This window comes from Vidua chalybeata, chromosome 28 (assembly GCF_026979565.1).
Source record: "Vidua chalybeata isolate OUT-0048 chromosome 28, bVidCha1 merged haplotype, whole genome shotgun sequence".
Lineage (NCBI taxonomy): Eukaryota > Metazoa > Chordata > Aves > Passeriformes > Viduidae > Vidua > Vidua chalybeata.
This window is the reverse complement of record NC_071557.1, coordinates 4,658-30,431: the sequence shown is the minus strand read 5'-3', so window position 1 is coordinate 30,431 and position 25,774 is coordinate 4,658. Positions and strand designations below refer to the sequence as shown.

The window sequence follows — 25,774 nt, the reverse complement described above, 5'->3', positions numbered from 1 at the left end:
GCAAATTATCTATTAACTGTGCTTACAGTTGCATGGAAAAAAAAAAAAAAAAACCAAAAAAAAAAACCCACAAAAAAACCCCCAGCTGGATGGAAACTTGGTAAGAGTCAACACACACCAACCCTGTGTTCTGACCGTGACCAATTTATTTCATTCTGATGTAACCCCAAATTTCCACTACGGCACAGAGACCACCTTTTATAAAAGCCTGTGAGTATAGGACATGCAAAATGCAATACAATAGTGGGGAGAGGTTGGATTTTCTTCTGGTTTTTTTTTGAAACAGATTTAAAATACAGGAAACTGAAATGTGGCACAAACATCACAACTTCCATGCATGCCTTCACATGTCTTCCTTTGTTGTGCTGGCACACTCTGGACTTCAGCATTGGGTTAAAGTCATTCTTGGGCAGAGTAGAAAGTTCACACTTCTTCAAATTTCAGAGTAATATTAAGGCTGAAATGCATGGGGTACACTTTTCCTTCATGCTCCAGAGCACCACCAGTTGTTTTACTTAAAGCTGTGTTAGACTTCCAGCTCAAATCCCAGCCCGAGTTTGTGACCTCCAGCACTGAAATTCTTGGCGTCAACCAAGCCTGAGAGTGTCAGCTTTACACCTATAAAAGCAAGTCATGAGAACCATCATACACTGAGATGCCTGTACAGTGCTCTCTTGACCTCACTAATGTGGCTTAGTTGCCACAGGAACTTGTGTACATAGACATCCTTTACTTCTGAGTCTGTGTAAAAACTTCTAGCTCCTATGTTCATCTGTTCTGTTTTTAAGATGACAGTGAATTAAACCATAGTATAGTACTTAATGCTATTCTGTTTTTAAGATGACAGTGAATTAAACCGTAGTGTAGTACTTAATGCTATTTGCCCATTTGCAGTGAGAATTACGTACCAGGTCGGAGGGCATGAGTGTAACCAATTCCAATGAGGCTGGCATTGTTCACTTTAGCCTACAAGGAAAAAAAAAAAAAATCACAGTATTCATAAACTGAATATTTAAGTATTCTTACAGAAGTGTCCCAGTGCCCTGAGAACGGGGCTTAGGCATTAATGCTCTTCAGCTACTTGTAGACGAACCTCTATTAGAAGCATGTTCCAATCTTTTCCTTTTCTCAGTAAATGGTAGTCCTAAACCAATTCTGCCTACACAGAATGCCATGTTGTTCTTCACTGCCTCCTCTATTATGTCTTTATAGCCTTTAAAGTGCTACTTACTACAGTTCCTCAGAGCCTGTTCACATCACTCAGGAGTGATTTTCTTTTTTCTTCTAATGAGCAAGAAATACATGAATATGCAATCCCCTTTCTGCATTACTACTTTTTGAGCTCTTTACTATACTATTTCTCATCTTTAATTTTGGTTCAATGGTCCTGGAACTAATTGTTGCTTTGAAACATAAATGCTTGTTACTTCAGTTCTTAGTATTAAAATACTCACTTGTCAGCTGACTTTCAAGGGTTAGCTTACTCTTCGGAGAGGGCTGTAAGCTCAGCTGAACTTCCACCATTGTAACCTTAATAGGGTTTTACATTATGGATTTCAGAATTAAAAGGACACTGCGTCCTTTCATTACCTTTTAAAATACATTTCGCAGCACAATAGCGCACTATTCCAAGCACACTAGTCGGACTATTTCACTATGGACAAAATTATATTTAGGACATCTTTTGCCCCATAATTTCACAAGTGTGATGTGTGAGGTCCCAATTTAAATTTGAACCACAACAGAAGCCACAGTTTGCAATCTACCATGCTTCCTCAGAAACTAGTTAAAGCAACTGCTTCATAACATGAATTTTCAGTATTTAGGGAAGCTTGAAATACTCATTTCTGTAACAAAATTCTTACCACAACGGAAGACTTGTCATCCAGTTGGTACTTTCCAGCAATACCAAAACGTGTGTTGTTACTGCCAGCAGTCCATGCAAGATTGACTGATGTCTCAACCTTATTAGTAACCTTCTGATAAATAGACCCACCAAACTCAGTGCCATCATTCCTGTTTGTAATAGATGCAAGTATGTCAAGCCTTGCCTTGTTTAGTAACTCCTTAGATTAACCCTTCCCCACAATCATTTGATCATTATCTCCTAAACTGAACCAAGAGATCCAATACTTCCCTGAACCCACGCTCACTACTTCCTAACTGGAGCTGGCAGACTGGTGCTCCTATTTTTTTACACAAAACATGTTTTGCTTTGCAGAATGGAACAGGACTTTGCAACGGCCAGAGACCTACAGTTTGAGGTTCTGACAAAAAAAAACAACAAAAAAACAAACAAACAAAAAAAAAAACAACCACAAAAAAACAAACAACCCACCCAGATAAGTGGCAGTGATTACTGCCACTGTGTAGTAACACATAAAGGAGACTTCAGTTATTGAAATGAGAAGACTGAAAACCACGTTATGGCATTACAATTGTTTAAATACACCATCTTCAAAGCATCTCAGGCCATCTGAATGCCAAGACTAGAGCTATGCAGGGATGACAGCTGGAAACAAACACAATGCTACAGCTGCCTTTCTCCTTCATTTTGGCCATTTCTCAGGGAGAAACTTTCTGTCCGATGGAGAGGGGGAGAAGGTACAATAGTTTAAATGAAGGCTTTTTTTGTCTTGTGCCATTACAGAAGTTAAAGCTCACAGCTTTTAATTACAAATTACCATAAAGGGCCTTTACATCACCATCTTAGATATACAACCCCAAAATTACTCTGAAACAAGGTGTCAAGAAAACAAGGTGTCAAGACAGCCAAGAGATGGGAAGTTGCCCCTGTTTTAGTTGTACTGGAAATGAAAACACTGAATATAAATTAACTGGAAATAAATCAGCATCCTATTCCCTTCACCCACCTTTGACCTAAAGCCATTACTGCTAACTATTCCTATAGTGTGACTCCTCTGTTTTTTTTCTAGGCTCAGGTAATACTTACACATTAGTGTGCAGCTGAAAGTCTCCTGCCTTATATCCCAAGGCAAAGTTACTTTGTGAAAGCTTATACTTGGCTGTATCATAAGCCATCTGGTAGCCAGCAAGCCAGCCTTCATAGCCCACCACTGCCCAGCCATAAACAGTTGGTCCAGAGAGATCAATGTCTACGTTGCAGCCTACATGTATATAATCTCTTTTGTAGGTGGTCTTCAACTTTCCACTCTTCTTCCTGCAGAAACATGCAGTTTTATCCGCAGTAGTAAACAAGTATGTAATATATGTAGTTTTATTCCAATATGCATGTTCCTTAAGGCCAGTTAATGAAACTACTGTATTCCCTACTCGAAACTTAACTGCTGCCGAAAAGAGGGCACAGGATAAGGATTATGGTATTAGGTATATTCACCTGGTGCCGCTTTTCTCCCTACCACCTCAAACTCCACACACTCCTCAAGAAGCAAGAAAGACAAAATTGTTTCTCCTTAATGCTTTAAAACCCATCTGGTTTCAATTTTTTTTTTTCTCTCTGTGAGTATAATGCATTATGGCATCATCAGTTTATTTCAGGAGCATTCATAAACCTGCAGCAATGGCTGTCTTTCAATGAATTTTTGTCTGTTTGGTTCTCTCCACTGTTCCTTCCTTGTGCAGTGCTTGCTTTCCTTTCTTCACTGCTGGGTAGCAGTCTCCTCTACCAAAACCAGATTTTTTCATCCTCCAGACATCATCCACTTAGTCTGCCTTTTCTGTCTCTCTCATGATACCTCTTCCTCCCTCCGATGCAGATCTCTGTTGATTTTGCTACCAATTCAAATACAACTATGACAAAACTTTACCATCTCTTTAATTCTCCCCCCCAACCTCCTTTCTTTTCCACTCAAGACACGGCAGAACACTTGTGCTGCCTGTCGCTCACACCTAGGCCTGGGGTCTCATTTTTGACTTAGCTTCTAATTCCTCATATCCAAGCAGTATTTCAAACTCAAGAGTCTTCTGACAGGCTCTCCCCATCAATAAATTAATACCAGTCCTTATTTGCAAAGCAGTCTCAATCTTTATGCATTATTCAGACATAAACAGCCCTCCTTTGCTCTGCTACTTACCAAATTTAAAGTACATGAGAATTGAGAAAGACAACTAAGTGCTATTCCATTGCCCATTCTACCTCATTCAACTGCGCACAGACATTTGGCCAAAAGCATCAGCAAAAAAAAAAAAAAAAAAAAAATTGCTTTACTGACTTGACAGCCTTAGGACTGTCAAGAACATGACGACCTAGTCGTTTAAGGGGAGCGTTAGAGATTAGTACCTACTGCAGAACAATAAATTTGCCACTGGCCAAAAAGCTGAAGAATGCTTTCAAGCAGAATTTGTCCTTCTGAGTAAAGTATTATCCACTGCCTGCAGAAGATTCTACAGTGACTGCAGAATCTTCTCCAATAAATGCTGAGCTTTTACACAATGAGCAGAGTAAGTATTTTTAGAAGTTATGGGAAATTCTAGCAGTCTGTAGATAAAGGTAATAGAAAATGTTTACCCTGTGTTTGGTACAAATGTAGTGTCAAGAGCCACCTTCAACCCTTCAGCCAACTGCAAAGAAAAATACACATCTGCTCAAAAATCAGTTGAAACATAATTCTTATATTCCACTACTAGAACTCTTACTTCCTGTCTAAAGAGAAAACAAAATAGAACTATAATGTCTCCCTCATGATTTACAATGAAATCTGAAGATGCTGCATGATGAAGGATTAAAATAAGACTTTTTCTTCCCACAAGGAAGCCCTTTAACAGCAGAGACTTTGTAAAACCTTCTTGTTTTTACATACAGGAAGATGACGCATCTAGTGCTGACCACAAGAAAATTATTCACAGAATAATGACAGAAAGAAAACCGCTCAAGTCGTGTTTCCTTACTCTTTATAGTTCAAAGAGTCCATACTGTAGCTCAAAAATCTCTCTCATAATCTACAGATACTCTGTTAAAGACACTGTACTTCTTCACAGGCCAAAGCACATACCCATCTCATTTTCCCCCACCTTTGTTACTAGCTAGACAGCACTTTCTATATTAAGGCACAGGTGAAAGTACAAACATGAATGGCCATACATGGCAGATGGCACTACAGAATTTGTACTATCTTTGGCATCATTACCTTGAGGCATTAAGTGAAAGGCATAAACCTATTAATGTCAAAAAGAACTGTGTTTTGAGAGTGCTGCACGCTAGCAACCCTTTGTGTAAGCAGTGCCAAGCTGCAAACATTCATCTTTCTCTTCAACCTTACAAAATATATTTGATCTCAAGGCAGCCAAACTTGAGTTCTTATACATTAAAGCATTTAAAATTATGAGACCTGTCTTTGGTTTCTCTGCCTGGCTGCAGCAGTGACAGTTCTACATAGTTAGGTTCATTCAACTGAGCTAGGTAATTCCACACACCTATAACTGCAGTAACTGTACCCCCAAATCATTACCTAGCACCCCCCACTCCCAGCCTGTGTGTTCTGCAAATACATGTAATTTCTTTTAATACTCCAGATACTTTTGTGCAATTTTCATTCTCCAGTGTTTTCTGTTCATCTCAATACAGTCTCATACCAGTTGCAGACACATTTCCAAAGTATCTACTCGGTCTTACTTGATTCTCGACACAAACTTCTGTTCCCAGTGTGTTATCTGTGTTCCACTTCTGAGTGAATGTAAGTCCATGGTCTTTCTCCTTATATTTGGTCTCTAGACTGCCTGAAGCCTTGCCTGTGTCCGTGCTGGAAGAACCGGTTGCAGTGAATTCCTGTCAAGAGCACAGTATCACAAAATCACAAAACAAGTCTTAGCTGGAAGGGAGCCAGAAGGATCATCGAGTCCAACTCTTCTGTGAACGGCCCATACAGAGATTGAACCCGCAACCTTGGCGTTATTAGCATCACGCTCTAATCAACTGAGCTAATCACAGGGTTTAAGCAGCTAATCATAAGTTTTAGCAGTCTTTATATTTAATTACATTCAGCTTTTCCACTTGTCAAGTGCCAGCACTCACACCCTTAGGCCTTTTGACAGAACCCTCAAAATCATCATGCTCCTCTTCCCTATCCCCACCTAAAATAATTTCTTTTGCTTCACAAAATGCTACTCCTTCTGGCATCTCTGTTCTGAATATTTCTTTTATTGAGGTGTACTAATAGAGCCTTGGAACTTGCCTAGGTTGGCAAAAGCCCTGTTACACCAAGACCTGACACCTTCATTCACTTCTCATCACAGGAGTTTGGTTACTTGCTACCCCACATCTTAACTTTACCGCACATTTTCCCAAGCTTATGCATCAAAAAATCCATTTTCTGATTTCCACTGCCAAAGTGGCAGTTATTTCAACACTCCACAATTTGCTCTGTACCTTCACGTGACTCTATATCCAGATATAAAAAGATACTTGCTTGGGATACAAAGCTGTATATATTCCTGGATTTTTCTTCACAATCTCCTCTAATTTCCTTTATCATCTTACTAGTACTGTCCCATTTGTGGATGGAAAAGCACCTATTGCAGTCCTGGAAATCCGCTCCCCCTTAGGAAAAGCCATCCTCCATTCAAGTTAGGTGAATAGCAAAAAGAAAAAAAGTCTTTTCTCACATTTCTCCGAACATCTTGTGTGTTTCTGCATTGTAGTCATTTCCCCCCGCCATGTTTCAGCAGTGAAAATTTTTTCTGGAGAACTGATGCTTTTCATGCCAACTACTGCACCCTAACATTGTGGTTCCCCCTACCATTTATGCTATTGTCATTTAGACTCTTCATATACTGTGGTGGTGAGTTTAGTATCTTCCCCCACAACTTCTCTTTCATTCCCTCAGCCAGTAACTCCACTTCAGAAGTTAAGTCACCCTTCATAAGGCACCTTCAAATTGCAGACCTTTTCTCCTTTACAGTATCAGAAAGTAACCTGACCTGAGCACCTTGACATCACTCTGTCAGGCTGGTCCTTCACTCAGTAGTGTAATGAAATGAACAACTTTGAATTTTGTGTAACATGTATTTTGTAATATGCTATTCGGTCAATTCTTCACACACCAGAGCTTCCTGTTATTTAGTGGACTTGAAATCTCAATATACATCTCTCCTGGAATAGCACAAGAGGTAGTCTACTCAGTGTTTCACGCACAGCTGAATATTAAGCAGTGAATAGGCACACTGCAGCAGTAGTAAGCTCAAGGTGTACGAGTTTGGTTTTAAGAAGCATCTGAGAACTGCTCTCATTTGTTATCCTAATCTCTCCAATATTTCCCTTGAAGGAAGATAAATAATCTGTCACTACATTTACAAGTTTTGTCTCTCTTGAAGTTTAAGTATTGAAAGATACAGTGCTTAAGAGATGGCAGGATCCATTTCCAACATATCCAAGCTTTGGAGCCCTGACTTTCCAGATCCTTCTCATTCCAGGACTGTATTCCTGGATGTACATTACTTTGACAATTCTGGACTTTGCAGAGTATATACATGGATACAAAGACTGTCTTTAAATGGTTGTTAAGTGCTGGGGAGACAGGTCACACTCCTTACACACAGTCTGGGGTAGTGAGGGATGCTGCTGGGGCAGAAGGAGACACTTACTTAAGATAATGCACTACTGCAAAAGCACAGCAGTTATTATAACGCATCTAGCCAGCTACCAAAACATGTGACAGAAGTCAGGATGTGTTAAGACTACTTTAAGACATAATTGCTATGTCTTAAAGTAGTCTTTGTCGTAATTGTTCTAATGTCACTTCCACAAATTCAGTGTAAAGATGTGCATCAAAATTCAGAAGTAATTTTCTTCTAATCTTAGAATAGGAAACTGATTTAAAAATCTTGGTTTCTTTCTCAGATCAAGTAAAGGACAGATTGTAAACATCTGTCTCAAAGCCAAAGGAAATAAAAACCCTGCATTGTCATATGATCAAGAGCCAAAGCATTCTGTCAGGCATCAAGAACTCAATCTGCTTCTGGAAGCAGACACCACAGAGACAGAAGTCTGCTGCCATCAGTCTTTATCTGTGTAAACTAGAACATCTCACCAAATATAATTTCTTGAAGTTTTTTTAGCTGAAAAATCAAACTCATTCTGGCTCCACGCCACACGCCAGTCTGCATCAGCAGATAAGCATAGCTTCTCATTGTCCTTCTAGTTCATGGTGCCCGGCTTCTGCAGGAATGCCATGCACTTAGGAGGCAAAGCCACTTGCAATCTATGAAGCAGTTATAATCAATAGACACTATCACTGTGGTTTTCTAAGTCCACGGGAAAAACACCCAAACGTTTGTGTCGCAACAATCTGAGGTACTATTAATATCCATGTATGAACTAGTTCTCACACTTTGTTCCTAACTTCATCTCCATCCCCAAAACTCTATTATTGTTGCATCAGAATCACTAACAAGCTCAAAACCCGAAGCAACAGACAACTGTACCAATACCATATCTATCTTGTGTTCCCTCTTGCTGTTTTTCTTCTTGTGGATTGTTGGACAAAGATTGCAAATGGCTTTACACACATGGATCATACAGCAGATCTAGGGTTATGGACACAGTCAAACTGTACAACGTGAATAACAACACGACTAAAAACAATTCAACAGTTTACAAATGACTTAGTATGCAGCACAGAAAGGCTTGTCAGACAAAGCAATAACGAGCCAACATGTCAAAACAGTCACCATTCTTACCAACTGAATAAACATCCAGAGAAAATTGCATGGAAAAGAAAAAGCCCATTTTAGAACTTAATACAGTTGTTCATGTTCCATCACAATCAGAAGACAGCATAATTAACTATAAGCATATTATTTGAGAATCAAAACTTCCAGCCAGGAAAACTGCCTATCAAGAGATGTCAGTAAGCAGAGGCAGCCATAGTATGGAGACCACATAGTTCCTCGTGGCCACAAATTCCTGGTGCACAATGCAAGCAATCATCAAAAGCTCAACTGAGACAGAATGCAGTAATACAGAAGTAAGGACTTACACCATTTGCACAATAAGAATGCAAGAGAAGGAGGGAGCTCAGGCAAATATGGTTACAAAGTAGGCTGAGAAGCGACTCGTCTTACCAATCAGAACAGCACTGAGCGGTAAGACGTGCAGAACTCCAAGTCAGTGTAAGAAAAATATTATCTAGTAAATAATGTATGCCTGTGGTTAAAGATCAAAATTATGACACTCATTCCTAGTTTTGCCAGCCCTCCTGTGAAATTGTGAGGAAGCTCCACTTCTCCATCATTAAAATGGGGATCACAGGATATTCTTGTTACTTGGAATGCTAAAGCTTACTTAAGCTCTCAAATTCTACATACAGGGTACTGCAGGACTGTTTTCAGTTTTAATTAAGTCCTGAATTTTAAGCACAGTGGAAATGAGTGAAAACACAGTTAAGTTAAACTCCGGTGCTTACTTGTCCCTTGACCTTTTGGATAAAAGTCCCTCTGGACTAAAATTCCTATGAAAACTAGTAACCACAGGGAAACTCAGTTGCATTCATAAGTAGAAATGAGAGCTATGTAAGGTGAAGAAACTCATGTTTGGGATACGTCAATGGAACAGGCAGGAAAGTAACAACAAGGTGTACAAAAATTCTTGCATGCCACAGGAAAAAAAGTACTGCTACATCAGCTTCATACTACTGTAGAAATATCTCAGTCAGCTATGAGTTTTAAAATGAGAAATGAAAGAGAGAAGCAACACCTGCTACCAACTTAATACTTGTTATCAGTTCAGGAATTTGTCCTTCCACTGCTATGCTGGTGATATTGAAAGCCCCAAATACTTACCACCCCACTGGAAGACTTGGTCTTCAACTCTAACTTGACCATTCCAAATCCTGAAAATAAAATAGCACACACCACCTGTTTCACTGAAAGATACAAACAAGGCTTATTTTCAACACACCTAAAGTATGCCAGGTAGGGTACACTGACCTGAAACATTTTTCATGTTTAAACAGTTGTTGATCGTAGTGAGGGTTACGAGGATTATGGGAAGAATGATTGAAGGAATTCTGACAACTCAAAGTAAGTTGCCTTACTATAATTGATAGTCATAACATATAATATGACTATAATTTATAGTCACAACAGATACCAACCATGAAGTACCTCCACCTTCTGTAGCTACCTGCAGTCTAGGACCCATCAATACAGTTAACCATCTCTTCTGATTTACTTAGTCTACATTTTATTTCTGATTTCAGGCAGGAAATTTTTCTTCTCTACTCCAAAAAAAAAAAGTTTCAACTTACTTCAATCAGTGCCATATACAGAAGTACTACTGCTTTCTTCCTCTTCTATCTGCTCTGAATCTAGGGAAATATCTGGCCCTTGCACTAAGTAGAAAAGCTTGAAGTAACTGACTCTAAAGCAGGGAACTTGAGTTGATTCTTAGCAAAGCCTGAACTGCAGGGTGGGAGAGACCAGACCATAGTGCATTTTAGTTTTATGCAGCATATGGATTTAGGATACAAATGAAATCTTTATTACACACAAAATCAACACCTTCTAGTACTGTTTCCAGAAAAGGGACAAATGCAAATACTGTGAAAATATCTGCACTCCAGCTTTAACAATAAGCTATTCTGATTAACATAAAGATCACTCTTCCTCAGGAACCTGTTTACTGCCACATGTGGTCTCCTACAGCAATCTACATCAGTATCCCTGATTTAATGACTCTAAATAGAAAAATCACAAGGTAAAAAAAGGACACAGCATTTTTCAGAGACTGTTCTGGAGTGCATATTAAGGTCAAACTTGCACTCTTCCCCTTGAACTCTTTGCCACTGCAGTACTATCATAACACATGTCCAAAGTTCAGAATCAGAAGGGACTAGATGCTCCAGGGCTCTGCTGGTAAGCTATTAGGGAATCTCTCATTTTCAAGATGCCTAAGGGAAAAATATGAAAGGCGATCAAACCATCCTCATCTTACTTACCATATCCCTTGTTGAAAACATCCCTGGCAGACTTTCCCAGGTCACAGTATGACGGTGGGACAGCCATTGGATCTGAAACACACAGCAAGCTGTAAAAGCATAAAATGTAAACTATATCCAAAGCATTAATAAACATCTATGATTAGTAGTCTCTGAGTACGTCACCGATACAGAACTGCCAGATTGTTGAAGAATGTTCATCAAAGTCATCCTTGCATCATTGTTGCTTTGTCCAAAACAAGCTTAGATTCAAAAAAATTTATAAAAGCCAATCCATTTAGAATCACTGAACCCCAGCTATTACATTCCACTACGTATGCTGGCCTTACAGTCTTACGTTGCAAAAAGAACTCATAGGAGCCTTACTGCTGTTCTGATGAGGAAATATTGCTTTCTGAAAGGGACCTCAAGTGGCAAACAATGTCAATGCTTAACAATCCCAAAGGAAAACAGGTGTCACTTCCATCTGCACTTGTGACTCCACAGAAAGCTTTTTCAGAGATGTGAAAAATAGGAAAGAGATCTCTGTATACTGTCCAGTAGCCATCAGTAAGTATTTCTGCACTGTGCACACAGAGCAGCAAAAACTAAATTTGCTAATAGGGGTACATTTCCTAATACTGTTACAACTACATAGGAGACCATAGCTCAAACGGATGGGCACGTAATATTGCAGCATAGATGATACATTTTATTAGTTACTACAATTTAGGGATTCTGCATCAGAAAAAAAAGTAAAAAAAAAAGGCAAACTCTTCCCCGGCGGAAAATTAGACTTTCTCTTCTAAAATGAGTCTGCAGAAAAACAAAAAACTCCCTTAAACACCACCCCATCCCCGCAAAAGAAATAACAATAACCGTGAGGCCGGTTTCATGTTTCCCGACGGATGCGGCGGGCCTTGTCCGCGACCACCGCCACGCACCTTTCGCGGTGGAACCAGAGGGGCGACGGCTGCGCGGCCCCGGGAGCGCGAGCGCCGCCCCCGCCCCGGCGCTGCCCGCGTTACGCAACGGGTAACGGAGCGGGCGCGCTCCGGCGCCTCTCCCTCTCCCTTATGAAATGCCGGCGCCGTGGGAACACTCGGTCGCAGCCGCCCCGTAAGTTCGTGCCTCCCGGCCGAGAAAGCGGAGCAGCTGGCAAGACCTCCGGCCGCCTGGTCTCAGAGGGAGGGCCGGCCCGGGGCTGCCCTTTCAGCAGCCCGGGGGCCTGCGGACGAGGAATTGCCGCTGGAGCGAGGGGCCGGCGCCCCCTCGGGCTTCTGGCCCAGCCCCGCCGCGGCAAGGTGACTCGGGGGACGCCCGCCTCCGCCTCGGTGAGGCCCAGAGGACGGCACCGGGCTCCACCCGGACAGCGCCGCGAGGCCCTATCCCATGCCATGCCATGCCATGCCATGCCATGCCATGCCATGCCATGCCATGCCATGCCATCCCATCCCATCCCGCCCGGCCCGGCCCGGCCCCCGCCGCGGCCCCGGCGCTACCTGCCGCCCGCGCTGCCTCCGGTACGCCTCTCGGCGCCCCCACGCCCGCATGCGCGGCGCCACTGCGCACGCGCCCAGGCTCTGGCCCCGCCCACCGGGGCTGCCGCCGCACGGCCCCGCTCTGTCCTGCGCGCGGTCAAAGCGTGGCGGGAGCGCGCGTAGGAGCGCGCTTCGGCCTCCCGCCGGTGCGACGAAGGGCTGCACTGCAGCCGGAGCCACCTCCGCTCTCGGCGATACGGAGTTGTGCTTCGGAGGGACGGAGGAGGCCTGCGGAGGTATTCAGTGCCGCAGGCCCCGCGCCCAGGGAGCTGCAGGGCAGCCCCGCCTCACCCAGCCTGTCAGAGTCGGTACGAGACTCCAGCGGGCACCAAAGATCGTCTCAAACCCTTCACCTACCTTATCAGCAAACCTCCGTAACTCACTGTCAGCCCCGTCTGGAACTTCTGCACAGACAAACCCCTTAGGGCCACTATAGCCCTGAATCGAAGGAATGAGACAGGCCCACCCAATCTTAAGGTAAGACTGCAACTAGGACAAAACCAAACACAGAATGCTGCAGCTGGTATCGCTGACAAAGCTCAGCTGTTATTCTGCACATAAATAAGGTTGTGTATGCACCCAGAGTATAGTACATGCCCAATTACACAGATTCCCAGTGATAAAGTTCACAGCTATTGCCTCCCACGATTACCAGACATCTTGCGGTCTAGTACAAGTCTAGAAGAAAAGCCAGCGAACTGAGATAGAGGGAGTGGGGAGAGAAAGGAGAGGGAAAAAAAAAGACACAATGTATATTTATATAATTCACAAAAAACAAGCAAGCTCTCTGAAGAAGATATTTTCTTTTTTTTGCACATAGAAGAATTCAGTTTTATAGAGAGAGACTGCAAAGCCAAGGAATTCTGTGTCAAGGCCCAAGACAAAGTAGTCTTCTGGGCTACCCGTTGAAGATGATGGAGAATGCATCAGTGTAATGCTGTGTGCTGTCCAGGAAACATTTGTAAACGTGGTAAACTGCTTTTTAATCTTCTAAAGTGACAGTGAATAAAATAATAATCAACACCACTACACATTTGTTCAAATATACCCCCTGTTGAGAGAGTGGCCAAATTATCCTTTCTCTCCTCAAAAAGGAAAAAAAGCCCAGAAGTTTCTCTCCTCAGTTTGGTAAAAAGACACCTCATGGACCTTTGGGACTTCACCTCAAACCTAGGGCTGCCAACTGGACAGAAGCCAAAAGGTCCCACCTAAGTAATTCACTAGAAAAAGAAGAGAACAAAAGATGTAATCGCTTTTGTGGGGTGTTTTAGCAGGAGCAAGAACCTCTTACCCCTGGTTCGGGTTTTTCTCTGTAAGAGCTTTGTTATTTTGCCTTTTATTTAAACTTTTCTGTTTCCAACACTATCTCGGAAGCCACCCTGCTAATTTTATGCCATTTGAAGTAGCTGGGCTATCTTGGGTATGATAGGTTCTCTGAGAGCTCATAAGACCTGGCTCGAGGAGAAAACATATCACATATTCATGATGGAATATTCAATTTGTTTATTCCTATTGATTTGAAGTAAATACTAAATATATCAGCTATATATATATTTTTACAATGAGGCATCAGAATACTTCACATAGTACCAAGTTAACTTCTAGTTTTCTTACATACTACTGCATGCATTAGCACAGGGGAACATTCCCAGAAAATAATTAAACTCCTAACAAGTAAAATGGAAGAAAATAAATGGATAAGTAAGAGCATCAGCTGGTAATCTCCATTACTAAGATTGATCAACTCTCCTTGTATAAGAACAAGTTGAAAATTTAGTTGTTCTGCAGGCTTAAGCGAGATGAAAATAAGAAATAGTATTCAAATACAATAGCACCAATATATTCCATGCTCATGCTCTGTAAAACATGGAAGCTAGTAGCTTACTACTTTGAAAATTTTTAAGTTAACCAACAGAATCCCTGTCCCAAATACAATCCCTAGTAATGCATTCTTGAAGAGACCTTGTCTCACATCCAAAATACTCATTACTTTTCCCAACAATTAAAGGGGAGGTGTAAAATGCAATGCATCAATTAATCAGACCAAGCTGAACGAAACACAGAGCACTGCAATCAATAGTACTACAACATATCTAGTAACGAAATTCACAGTTCACATGCAACAGGAGAATGGCCACCTTAGCCAATAGCCCATACGGAAAGATTTTAGAAGTCAGTACACAGGAGCAACTCGTCATGAGCTTCAGCACTGCACCAAGACACTTAACACAGGTATGACAAGACACAGAGAGTGGTTGAAAATGGTACTCTTCAGGAATACTTCATGATATAGCCCGCTTTTTCATTCTGGTATCTACATATATATATATATAGAAGATACAAAGAGAGATGCTGGATGCTCCATCCCCGGAAACATTCAAGGTCAGATTGGACTGAGCTCTAAGCAATCTCCTCTAGTCAAAGATGGCCCTGCTCATGGCAGGGGGACTGGACTACATGACATTTAGAGGTCCCTACCAACCCAAATTATTCTGTGACTATATGAAAATGAAATCTCACAGGATTTATCTTCACGACACATTCTGTTCAAGTGCCATGGATTTGCTTTAGACATCAGTAATATACCGTTTTTCAAGTAACATTTGAAGTAAGACTGTGCACTTTCACATCTTCATAAGAAGCTATGAAAATATCTCTGTAGGCCATAAACCTAGACAAGCAGTTAGTTATTCACTCCGATCCTTTGGCTCTCGGTATTTCCACTGGATATAGTCAAAGATGTCTTTTTCACATTCTACTGGCAGGGCCTCTCCAGCAACTCCTGCAAGCAAATTACACAGGATATTTGAAAGGTGGAAAGTCTGTACCATTCAGAAATGCCAAATGCATTGCAAGATTAAGACAAAACTGCTGTAGGTAAAAAACCCTGAAGAATCCACCCAGAACAACGTCCCCACCCTCTGTGAAATTTTCATAGTGTTTACATACTGATTCTTATTAGTGTCAAAGGAAATAAGGTAATGAATTAACTTTGGGGCCAAGTGGTTATGCAGTTAAATAAATTTATAATTGTGCATGGGTATATATAATCACATCTCCTCCAAAGCAAAGCAACTGAAGGACATGACATACCCTGTGAAAAGAGTAGGAAACCAAATATGTGCTGTGCATGGCACAGAAAAAAATCTTTAAATCACTAAGACTTTAAGTAGATTAGGAGGCCCAATAGGTAACTTTGTGCCACAGAGCTGCCTGTATGTAAGTAGGCTGCCCCTTCTTGCTGTAACGGTGCCCAATAATCAAAAAGGACACCGTGAAAAATTTCACAAACTATAGCATTTATCAGAAGTATTTCCGAAACAATTGCAACCCATTGAAGGAGATCACACAAAGTGCGTAACTGGAAAGAATACTCTGTGCAAAAACTCAGACTGACCAGTAACACCCAAGCGGCGTATTGTATATTCATTGATTGTGAAGCCCATTTCCAGAGCATGAGTTCTCATGTTCTTATTGAATATATCACTTCCTGTGAAATACAGTACACCACAGTAATACTGATCTTTCGGGATAAGCCTAGAATAAAAAGTAGAAGTGAAGACTTAGAACAAATATACAACAAAGAAGTAACAAGCCATTTAGAATTCAGTAGTTCCGACGCTTGTAGGTTTACTTTGTATTTATGCATCTACATTCTGCAACTCCGTACATTTCATTTTCCCACAAGCCAGATGCGAAAGTGAAAGGAACTGCATATGAAAGAAAGGTTCAGCGTATCTACACCAGAAGTTACTGGTGTTCAGCCACTACCTGGTTATGGTGCTTGCACTTCTGCTGAGAATCAGTGTCAAAGCAGAATGATAAAATAGGACACAATTCTGAATCTGAACAGACTATCATGATTTGAAGCACAGCATTATTGCTAATAACCTGTTGTAATTACTGGCAGTTGTCCAGTGGCTGCCACACTGCAAAGACATTAGAAACCTAGTAAATGCCATGTTCTGAACATGGAAGTAGAGATTTGAATGAAAAAAACTGATGCAAATGCCTACTCTGTAGCAGACAACTAAACTAGGGGTTTGGGTGGGGGGATTTTGATGCATGTACCGGATATCAATTCTGCGATGTGGATAAGCTGTTCCATCTTTATCTGGCAGCTGACAGACACCCTATGAGGAATTAAGGCAAGCGAGAAATTCAGATGAAATTAAACGGATTTGAGAACCATCTTTACCTCCCCACCCCTAAACAACCTCTAAATAGTCCTCAGCCATCCTGGAAAGCAAAGTTAAATCCCTGCTGAATTGAATAAATATTTTACTAGAACAGCCAGATATCAGCATACAGTGAATCACTATTTTACACTTTGTTGTGAGAACTGTTATAGCATACAACTGCTCACATTTTTATTGCACCAGGAAGGGCCCTAATTTCCCTGTCCTCATTATTATCAGGCTTTTCAGCATGCACGAATATCAGCAGGTTGCCCCATGGGATATAAAAAATTAATGTTCTTGTAATTCATTACTTGCTTTAGGCATCCCACATAATCCCTATTATATCCTAAGTTTAGCAGCTTATCCATTTAATCTGTTCTGCAGCAAAACTGACACAAAAGGAGACTAAAATATATTCTACATGAGACAAAATCAGGTAAACATAATTCTGAGATCAAAGCTAAATGTTTCCAAGATCCTGAGGAGACAGTTACAGCAGTGGTCACTGGTGCAATTGAAGAAGTGATTTTGTGCTGAGGTTCCAGGAAACATCCAGCAATACAGACGCAATTGACAATATGTGATGAAGGTTATGTCAGCAGGGTTTAGAACTACACAAATATCTGTACACTTTCTAATACTGAAATCTTAGCATAATGTATTCCCTCAGAGTTAACTGCAGGAAATTCTTATGAGATGCAAGCAGGAGAATTAAAAAAACAAACACACATCACCCCCAGTTCCAGCAACCCAAGCAATTGTATTCATCCTAGCTTCTGGCAGGAAAACTAATCCCCCCCAAAACATCCTTCACCACCAAAAAAGCTCTTACCATGAATTTTGTGTCACCTTTAGACAGCATATCTGTGACAAAGTGGACTTTTTCCAGCTGTTCTACAACCTGATGCAAAAGTTTTGACTAGGAACAATGGTAACAAAGAAGAAGAAATTACAAATAAAAGACTGTCTTACCTATTTACTAGATAGAGGCTCCTATATGTACTATTCTACATGAAATTTGACCCAAACGGAAAAATATGTAACAATAATACTGGAAAAAAGCTAATAAAATTACAGTTGTGCAACATAAGAAAAAATTTTCACCAATACCTCCGAGTGAGATCGCCTTTGGAAATGAAAAATCTAATTCAGCTTCTAAACAACAAATCTATAGAAGGAAGGCAATGAAAAAAAACCCCACTATCATTAATACTACTTCAGCGTTAGTGCCAAAAGATGACAAGGGCAGCAGGACAGTTTCTTATCATCTAAATGATTATGGCTACATAAAGAAATAGTCAGTCTACCTTTAATCCAGCTAGCTTTACAGTTCTGCATTATTAAAGCACATTAATTCAAGGGGAAGGAAGAGGAAGGAGAGAAGGGTAAAAATAAGTATATTGACTAGTTCCGTAAGAGGAATGCAACGTAATACATGGACCTGAGAAGTAATTTTAACTCCTCAAAATAAACATGGCGATCCAAGAGAAAAGGTCTATATTACAGTAAATACAAAACCACAAAAAGCTGCAATACAAGTCTAAGATTATATGCAATGTACAGTTCTGATCTGTGGCATCTGAGAAATGCACCTGTTTGGATGATTCGGATGTGAAACTGGGATGGGTTAGGAGAACATCCATATCGCCGCTTGACTCTGCACCTAGGCAAGAAAGAAGCAAAGAAAAATCCCGTGTGTGGCAAAGTATACTGATGTTGGTGTACATACATCTTACCTCTTCTCATAAACATGTTTTTCTAGCAGGGAATGGTCACTATTAGAGATAGCAAAACAAAAAATAATCTTAAAGTAAAAGAATCTTGTTCTTTCATCAAAAGTTTATATTCTCCATACATAAGAAAATATCCAATAATTTCTTGCTGTACTCTACAGCAATGAAACACAAATGTTGTTAATGTTGTCCAAAACAAAGCAAACAATTTGTTACAAGATACTACCCTTTACGGGGGAAGGATGGAGAAGCAAGGATTTATGCAGGTGTCTCATCACTGAACTAGCTAGTCAAGACAATACTAACAGGAAAGGCCAGGTTCCAGCATAGAGTCTGTCAAGAAGAACAACCTACACAGTAACTTGTCTTGCTTACTATCCCAAAATAAAGATAACAAGATCACAGAGTACCAACCTCGCCTAAAACTGCCACAGACTGTAGCAATATAATTTGGGTCCAGTTTCTTTATCTCTTTGAGCACAATTTCCTATGTAAAAAGGAAAGAAGCATGTTTAGAGGTGGCCAGTCATTCACTGGCCATCAGTACATCACATTCTTAACAATGAGATTTTTACCTGCATTTGCAGCATTTCTTCCCTTGGGATTCTTTTCTCAAAATCTTCAAAGTATCTGTAAATATAAAAATAGAAGTATCTGAAAGAGTGGCTGGGGCAGCATTTTAAAATTTTAGTCAATTAAACGTATATCAGAGGAAATAACAGTAACTTACACTACTGTCACATCACAAAAAGCTCCTGACTCTCATCAAACATCTTAGAAAACATCTTGCAAGGTGACAGTAAAGACTCACAACTGTGAGTTTGACAATGCTCAGAACAAGGTTTCAGTATTTCCACTGTATGCAAAGAGCTGTTATGAGGTAGGAGAAGTATTACTATATAACCAAATGCTTAATATTTACATAGCCCTCTGAAAATATAGAAGGTTTCTGACACAATTCAGCCGACCAGCGAGCAGGAGGAACAGGTTCCCCACCCATGGTCAGAGGTGACCTATGTTGGAAGGAGCTAAATGGAAGCTCGCAACTCAAATACAGCTCCAGATAGATTTGCCTTCCACTGTAAAACTCAAATTGTCAGCATGCTGCTTGACTGTGGAGAAAAAGAGGGCAAGTGAAACACCATTTGGCTTTATTTGGTTCACTTGCAGCTTCTGACAAACACAGCTATAGTTCTTCCAGAACTACCACACCAAAGAGACACTCAACAAACAGCAATCAAGCTGATGAATACTGAGGGACAAACACACATTCTGCGCAGCATTCTCACGTTCAGACATGCAAAGGTTACCCTGTTCACAGCACGTAAAAAACCAGCCTGGGCCACTTCTATGCAGATTGTGAAGAAACAACTCCACAACCTTGCTGAAGTGACTCTCTATGAGCTAACTGAAGAAGTCACTTGGTATTAACTTCCCTCTGAATGGAGACTAAGCCTTCCAACCCAAATGAAACAAAAGCTCTAAATAACTGCTGAAAAGGCACGTAGAGCACAGAGAGAAGAGAACCTTACTTAGCCTGTGTAACCTTACAACATCCTGTTGGTCTGAAGGAGTCATTAGAAACACCACCACTTGTACCCAAGAAAGCTTACTTCAACCCAATTCGCTGGTGATGGGTCAGCTTGTGCTCAATTTTTCTTAGATCTAGAAAAGAATCCAAACAAAATAGTTAACTGAGGACTAAAAATTTTACAGTAAGTTTCTATCAGCGCAAAGATGATGCACGTAAAGAATACGTAAGGAGAATACAACCTCAAAGGAGGGAATTTCAAACTACCTACACAGCAGCTGACAGGATGAGCACAAATGCACAGAGCACTTCCAACAGAGACTTAATAGACCACCAAAATCCTTGTTACCTTTCATGTAACCTGCACGTACCTTACTTTGGATATGTATGAAATGCCTTAAGCCTGTGTACTAGCTTTAGCATCTTACACGCCCTCCCTCAAAGCCTAGGGCATATATGCTAACACAGTACCACTGTAGGAGAGGCAGCTTGACAGAAAAAAAGATTACTGGAGTGTGAACCAAGGCCCCATATTCACACCTACCTTCTAAAGTCTTAATTCCTTCCTCGACAAACTTCCTAGCAGCAGCAGGACTGCAAAGAGACAAGGCAACCTGGCATCAGGAACAGCAAGAATCTTGCAACACTGAACAAGACATCAGAATGATTTATAACTGTGTAGGTTCTTAAAGACTAAGACTGAGGTTCCTTGTGATGCTTACATCTTTTCAGCATACTCATTTTCAGTTTATGCTTTTGGTCAGCAGAGATCCAAAGTTTGGCCTGCACATTTTTTAGCATTGATATAACTATACAGTGATGTATAAGAAATTTAAAAAGTCACAGCAAAGAGGCAATATTGCTTCAGACAGTAATACCAAATGCATTATAACATTGCAGCAGAGTTCTGATGGGCTTTTTTTTTTTATTTGTTTGTTTTTGTTTTGTTGCCTCCTTCGAGGCTCTGCTTCTCCTTTTATGAAAACCCTAAGGCCAGAGTCTCACTTCCACAGTTCCATTCTTGACCTGCATCTGTCCTTCCCCTCTCAGGAAGCTTCCCACTTCCACTCCTCTACCACAAAGTCTGTAGATCATCACTCTATACCCTTCTGCCTCATTCCATCCCCTAATCATGACTACAGTGTGTTAGTGTGGGCATTACATTATCAGCTCAGGCTCATTCTCTTCATTATGTGCAATCACCCAAATTCTGCTCCTAAGTCTATCAAATGAACAGAAACAGGGAAAAAAAGCCCAAAAAACACCCCAAGAAACTTTTACCCAATGCCAGTGACTCGTGTCAGGAAGTTGATAGAAGCACTTGTATCATCTTGTCGAATCTACAAAAAAAAAAAAAAAAAAAAAAAAAACCAAAAAAACAAACCAGTGCAACCCAAATCCTTCTTTACTCCATTTGCAATAAACAAACAAATAAAAAGAAGCCTTGAGAAGATAAAATAGCTTAGTCAGACTCTGGTTTGGAGGTTCACTATAAGTCACTGCAAAACAGTACCAAGGGCAGTGTGGCGCATCACAATAATGCCACATGTAACTAGCCTGAAAACCGCCCAACTGGCCATGCTAAGGTGAACAGCAGGCCTAAAGCACAAAACTCCACAGCCTTCCAGCAACAGATTTCCACTTCTGACAGAAGATCTGCACATGCTGATTATGTAAGCTAAAATATTTTAATAAATAGACAGTTTTGAGGCTTTGGCTGAGCTTCTCAATCCTTGATTTCTACTTACCATACACTCCTGTGTTCACCACTCCTAAGACTCTCCAGGAACAACAACAGCAATGTGCAGAACAAACAGGCTACTTTGCAAGTTATCAAGAAAAGCAGCTATTGAGAAATACAGAACAGGAGAAAGAAACTCACCTTTTCCAATTTACGTAGTTTTCCAGTGGATAAGAACTCATCTATCTTTTCAGCTATTTTAGCACCCACTCCATCCTAAATATTAGGGGTGAGTACAAACAAGTTAACTTAAAAATCACTTAAAGTCATTTTATGTTGGAAGCAAGGAAAACTCCCTAGAATTTAGAGTCCAGAAAGAACTATGGGGCACCCAAGACCACAATAAAATATTGGATCATAAAAGAGCACAAGAATTCAAGGGTACAATATAAATGGCATAAACACTGTAATGCAAGGGCTATATCAAGTTTCCCCGAAGCATTAAGTTTGAACAAGGCTTTGATTCTTACTGCTCAAGATCTCTGAATTAACAAAGGAATACGAGGGCAAAGGGGAAAGATATTTTTACAGGCAGAGGCTCAGATGGGATGCCCAGTTCCAGCTCTGAAACCCCCACAGTGGCCACACCTCATCCGCGTCCCCGAACTCTGACTCGGGTACCGGAAGGAGGCGCTGGCAGAAGCGGGGCTGCTCCCACGCTTCCCAGGAACCCCCGGCACGTCGTCCCCGCTCCGGCTGCCCCAGATCCTCCAGCCGGCAACCCCGACACAAGCACCTACCAGCTTCTTGGCTTCGGCCCCGCTCTGTATCTTGCTCGGATACCGAGAAATGACCGAGGCCGCTTTCCTACGGAACAGTGCCGGTCAGCGCCCGAACGGGCTGGGGCCCGGGACGGGGGCGCGGCGGGAGGGAAGCGGTACCTGTACGCATTGTACTTGTGGATGGCCCGGTTCACGTTGCGCTCGTAGTTGGCCAGTTCTGCAGGAGAACCGCGGTGAGAGCAGCCGGGCCGCGGCCCTTCCCACCCACAGAACCGACCGAGCGGACACACCTACCGGTGAGGAAGTCGGTGATGCCCTCGTTGGGGCTCTCCTGGGGAGCTTTGCGCTTGCTCATGGCCGGCACCGGCACAGAACGCCCGCGGGAGCGGCAGGCAGCGATCGCAGGGAGGCGTTTCCGGCAGTGGCGTCACGGCGCGTCCGGTCCCGGTGCGCGGCTGGGGCCGCGGGCAGCGGAGGGGATCGGCCGGCGGTCGGTGTGCTGCTCGACATTAGTCTGCCGTGTCCCTGGCCCTCCTCACGGCTTGATGCAATCGTAGCTCTTTTTGCCCAAGTAGCCAAGTATCATGGGCTTCAGGTGACATCACCTGGGTCTCGAAAGTCCGTACTTACCGACCCAGCCCACTCACACGCCTCTTTTCGCGCACAGCGCGCACGCTTCTCCCTCACCTATATGAGATTTTTGGCTAGTCTGCTTTAGCGGCACTGTTCCAGGCTGCACCGGCAGCTGTGGTCTAATACCACAGTAACCCAGTTTCAAAACAGTAGAATACCGAGTTCCAGAATACCAAAGTAATCCAGTTTTACAATACCAGACTATCAAGTTCCAAAATACAGCCACACACCCAGTTTGTAAAACCAACACTTCCTCCTCTTCCTTTTTCACAGTAATCAATGGGTCAGCTTTCCGGGGCTTTCAGCACTCCCAGTTATACCTACCCAATGGAAAGGGTTTAAGATAATACAATGCAAGGATAATTTTGGGAAAAATAATTTCTACACCAGAAATCACTGCCCGATTTTCCGCAATTTAAAGGCTTCCCTTGAAGGGAGCTCTGCTTTTTTTCAGCATTTTAAGGGTTTAAAACTGCATTTCAAGGCAAGTCTATCCGTGCCTCAAGACACGATGCCTGGTCAGGAACTCAGACAAGGCATGTACTTAACTCTTTTGAGGAAACTTCTTTGTGCTGGTTTTTTTAGTCTTTTTTTGGTTTGTTTTTTTTTTTGGGGGGGGGGGGGGTTGGGTTTTTTTTTTATTTCTTAGAGGTGTCAGGCCAGTCAGGGCCACTGCCCCTGTAGACACAGACCGGTCCTTTTCCCTGGGAAAGAAAAGTGGCCAGCCCAGGTTCCTGATGTCAGTTTGTAGGGTTCCCTTGGGACTGTCAGGGCAGCAGAGGTTTGAGGTGGGGGCAGCTTGGGTCTGCGACACATCTTTGATCGTTTGGATTTTTGGAGGTGTCCGGCCACTCAGGGCCACAGGCCCCTGGAGACAAAGATCAGCCATTTTCCTTGGGAAAGAGAAGTGGCCAGCCCAGGTTCCTGATGTCAGTTTGTAGGGTTCCCTTGGGACTGTCAGGGCAGCACAGGTTTGAGGTGGGGGCAGCTTGGGTCTGCGACACATCTTCGATCGTTTGGATTTTTGGAGGTGTCCGGCCACTTCAGGGCCACAGGCCCCTGGAGACACAGACCGGTCCTTTTCCCTGGGAAAGAAAAGTGGCCAGCCCAGGTTCCTGATGTCAGTTTGTAGGGTTCCCTTGGGACTGTCAGGGCAGCACAGGTTTGAGGTGGGGGCAGCTTGGGTCTGTGACACATGCTCGATCGTTCGGATTTTTGGAGGTGTCCGGCCACTGAGGACCACAGGCCCATGGAAAAAAAGATCAGCTTTTTTCCTTTGGAAAGAAAAGTGGTTAGCCCAGGTTCTTAATGTCAGTTTGTAGGGTTCCCTTGGGACTGTCAGGGCAGCACAGGTTTGAGGTGGGGGCAGCTTGGGTCTGCGACACATCCTCGATCGTTTGGATTTTTGGAGGTGTCCGGCCCCTCAGGGCCACAGGCCCCTGGAGACACAGACCGGTCCTTTTCCCTGGGAAAGAGAAGTGGCCAGCCCAGGTTCCTGATGTCAGTTTGTAGGGTTCCCTTGGGACTGTCAGGGCAGCACAGGTTTGAGGTGGGGGCAGCTTGGGTCTGCGACACATCCTCGATCGTTTGGATTTTTGGAGGTGTCCGGCCACTTCAGGGCCACAGGCCCCTGGAGGCAAATATCAGCCTTTTTCCTTGGGAAAGAAAAGTGGCCAGCCCAGGTTCCTGATGTCAGTTTGTAGGGTTCCCTTGGGACTGTCAGGGCAGCACAGGTTTGAGGTGGGGGCAGCTTGGGTCTGCGACACATCCTCGATCGTTTGGATTTTTGGAGGTGTCCGGCCACTTCAGGGCCACAGGGCCCTGGAGGCAAAGATCAGCCTTTTTCCTTGGGAAAGAAAAGTGGCCAGCCCAGGTTCCTGATGTCAGTTTGTAGGGTTCCCTTGGGACTGTCAGGGCAGCACAGGTTTGAGGTGGGGGCAGCTTGGGTCTGCGACACATCTTCGATCGTTTGGATTTTTGGAGGTGTCCGGCCACTTTAGGGCCACAGGCCCCTGGACAGAAAGACCGGTCCTTTTTCCCTGGGAATGAAAAGTGGCCAGCCCAGATTCCTGATGTCAGTTTGTAGGGTTCCCTTGGGACTGTCAGGGCAGCAGAGGTTTGAGGTGGGGGCAGCTTGGGTCTGCGACACATCTTTGATCGTTTGGATTTTTGGAGGTGTCTGGCCACTCAGGGCCACAGGCCCCTGGAGACACAGACAGGTCCTGTTCCCTGGGAAAGAAAAGTGGCCAGCCCAGGTTCCTGATGTCAGTTTGTAGGGTTCCCTTGGGACTGTCAGGGCAGCACAGGTTTGAGGTGAGGGCAGCTTGGGTCTGCGACACATCCTCGATCGTTTGGATTTTTGGAGGTGTCCGGCCACTCAGGGCCACAGGCCCCTGGAGGCAAAGATCAGCCTTTTTCCTTGGGAAAGAAAAGTGGCCAGCCCAGGTTCCTGATGTCAGTTTGTAGGGTTCCCTTGGGACTGTCAGGGCAGCACAGGTTTGAGGTGGGGGCAGCTTGGGTCTGCGACACATCCTCGATCGTTTGGATTTTTGGAGGTGTCCGGCCACTTCAGGGCCACAGGCCCCTGGAGACACAGACTGGTCCTTTTCCCTGGGAAAGAAAAGTGGCCAGCCCAGGTTCCTGAGGTCAGTTTGTAGGGTTCCCTTGGGACTGTCAGGGCAGCACAGCTTTGAGGTGGGGGCAGCTTGGGTCTGCGACACATCCTCGATCGTTTGGATTTTTGGAGGTGTCCGGCCACTCAGGGCCACAGGCCCCTGGAGACACAGACCGGTCCTTTTAC

At 42.9% G+C, this 25,774-nt stretch overlaps 2 protein-coding genes across 3 annotated transcripts; both read right to left on the bottom strand.

Moving 5' to 3' along the window:
- Positions 1 to 128: 128 nt before the first annotated feature.
- VDAC3 (voltage dependent anion channel 3) lies at positions 129 to 12,655 on the bottom strand. Of its 2 annotated transcripts, none has more exons than XM_053966447.1 (9): positions 12,395 to 12,655; positions 10,914 to 11,002; positions 9,757 to 9,806; positions 5,594 to 5,746; positions 4,490 to 4,542; positions 2,954 to 3,181; positions 1,866 to 2,016; positions 909 to 966; positions 129 to 618 (listed from the first exon to the last, which is right to left on the bottom strand). In XM_053966447.1, the coding sequence occupies exons 2-9, from the start codon at positions 10,978 to 10,980 to the stop codon at positions 527 to 529; spliced, it is 852 nt and encodes a 283-aa protein (XP_053822422.1). In that variant the 5' UTR covers positions 10,981 to 11,002; positions 12,395 to 12,655; the 3' UTR covers positions 129 to 526. The 2 variants fall into 2 exon arrangements, with proteins under 2 accessions (XP_053822422.1, XP_053822421.1); XM_053966446.1 differs by having other exon boundaries at positions 10,914 to 10,985; positions 12,395 to 12,478.
- A 1,257-nt stretch (positions 12,656 to 13,912) lies between these two features.
- Positions 13,913 to 23,263, bottom strand: POLB (DNA polymerase beta). Its single transcript, XM_053966445.1, has 14 exons — positions 22,636 to 23,263; positions 22,501 to 22,558; positions 22,360 to 22,426; positions 21,761 to 21,835; positions 21,160 to 21,218; positions 20,423 to 20,472; positions 19,961 to 20,012; positions 18,923 to 18,977; positions 18,762 to 18,834; positions 18,207 to 18,277; positions 17,447 to 17,533; positions 16,505 to 16,566; positions 15,831 to 15,970; positions 13,913 to 15,215 (listed from the first exon to the last, which is right to left on the bottom strand). Exons 1-14 carry the CDS (start codon positions 22,694 to 22,696, stop codon positions 15,121 to 15,123), a joined length of 1,005 nt encoding a protein of 334 aa, XP_053822420.1. The 5' UTR covers positions 22,697 to 23,263; the 3' UTR covers positions 13,913 to 15,120.
- Between the last annotated feature and the right edge of the window lie 2,511 nt (positions 23,264 to 25,774).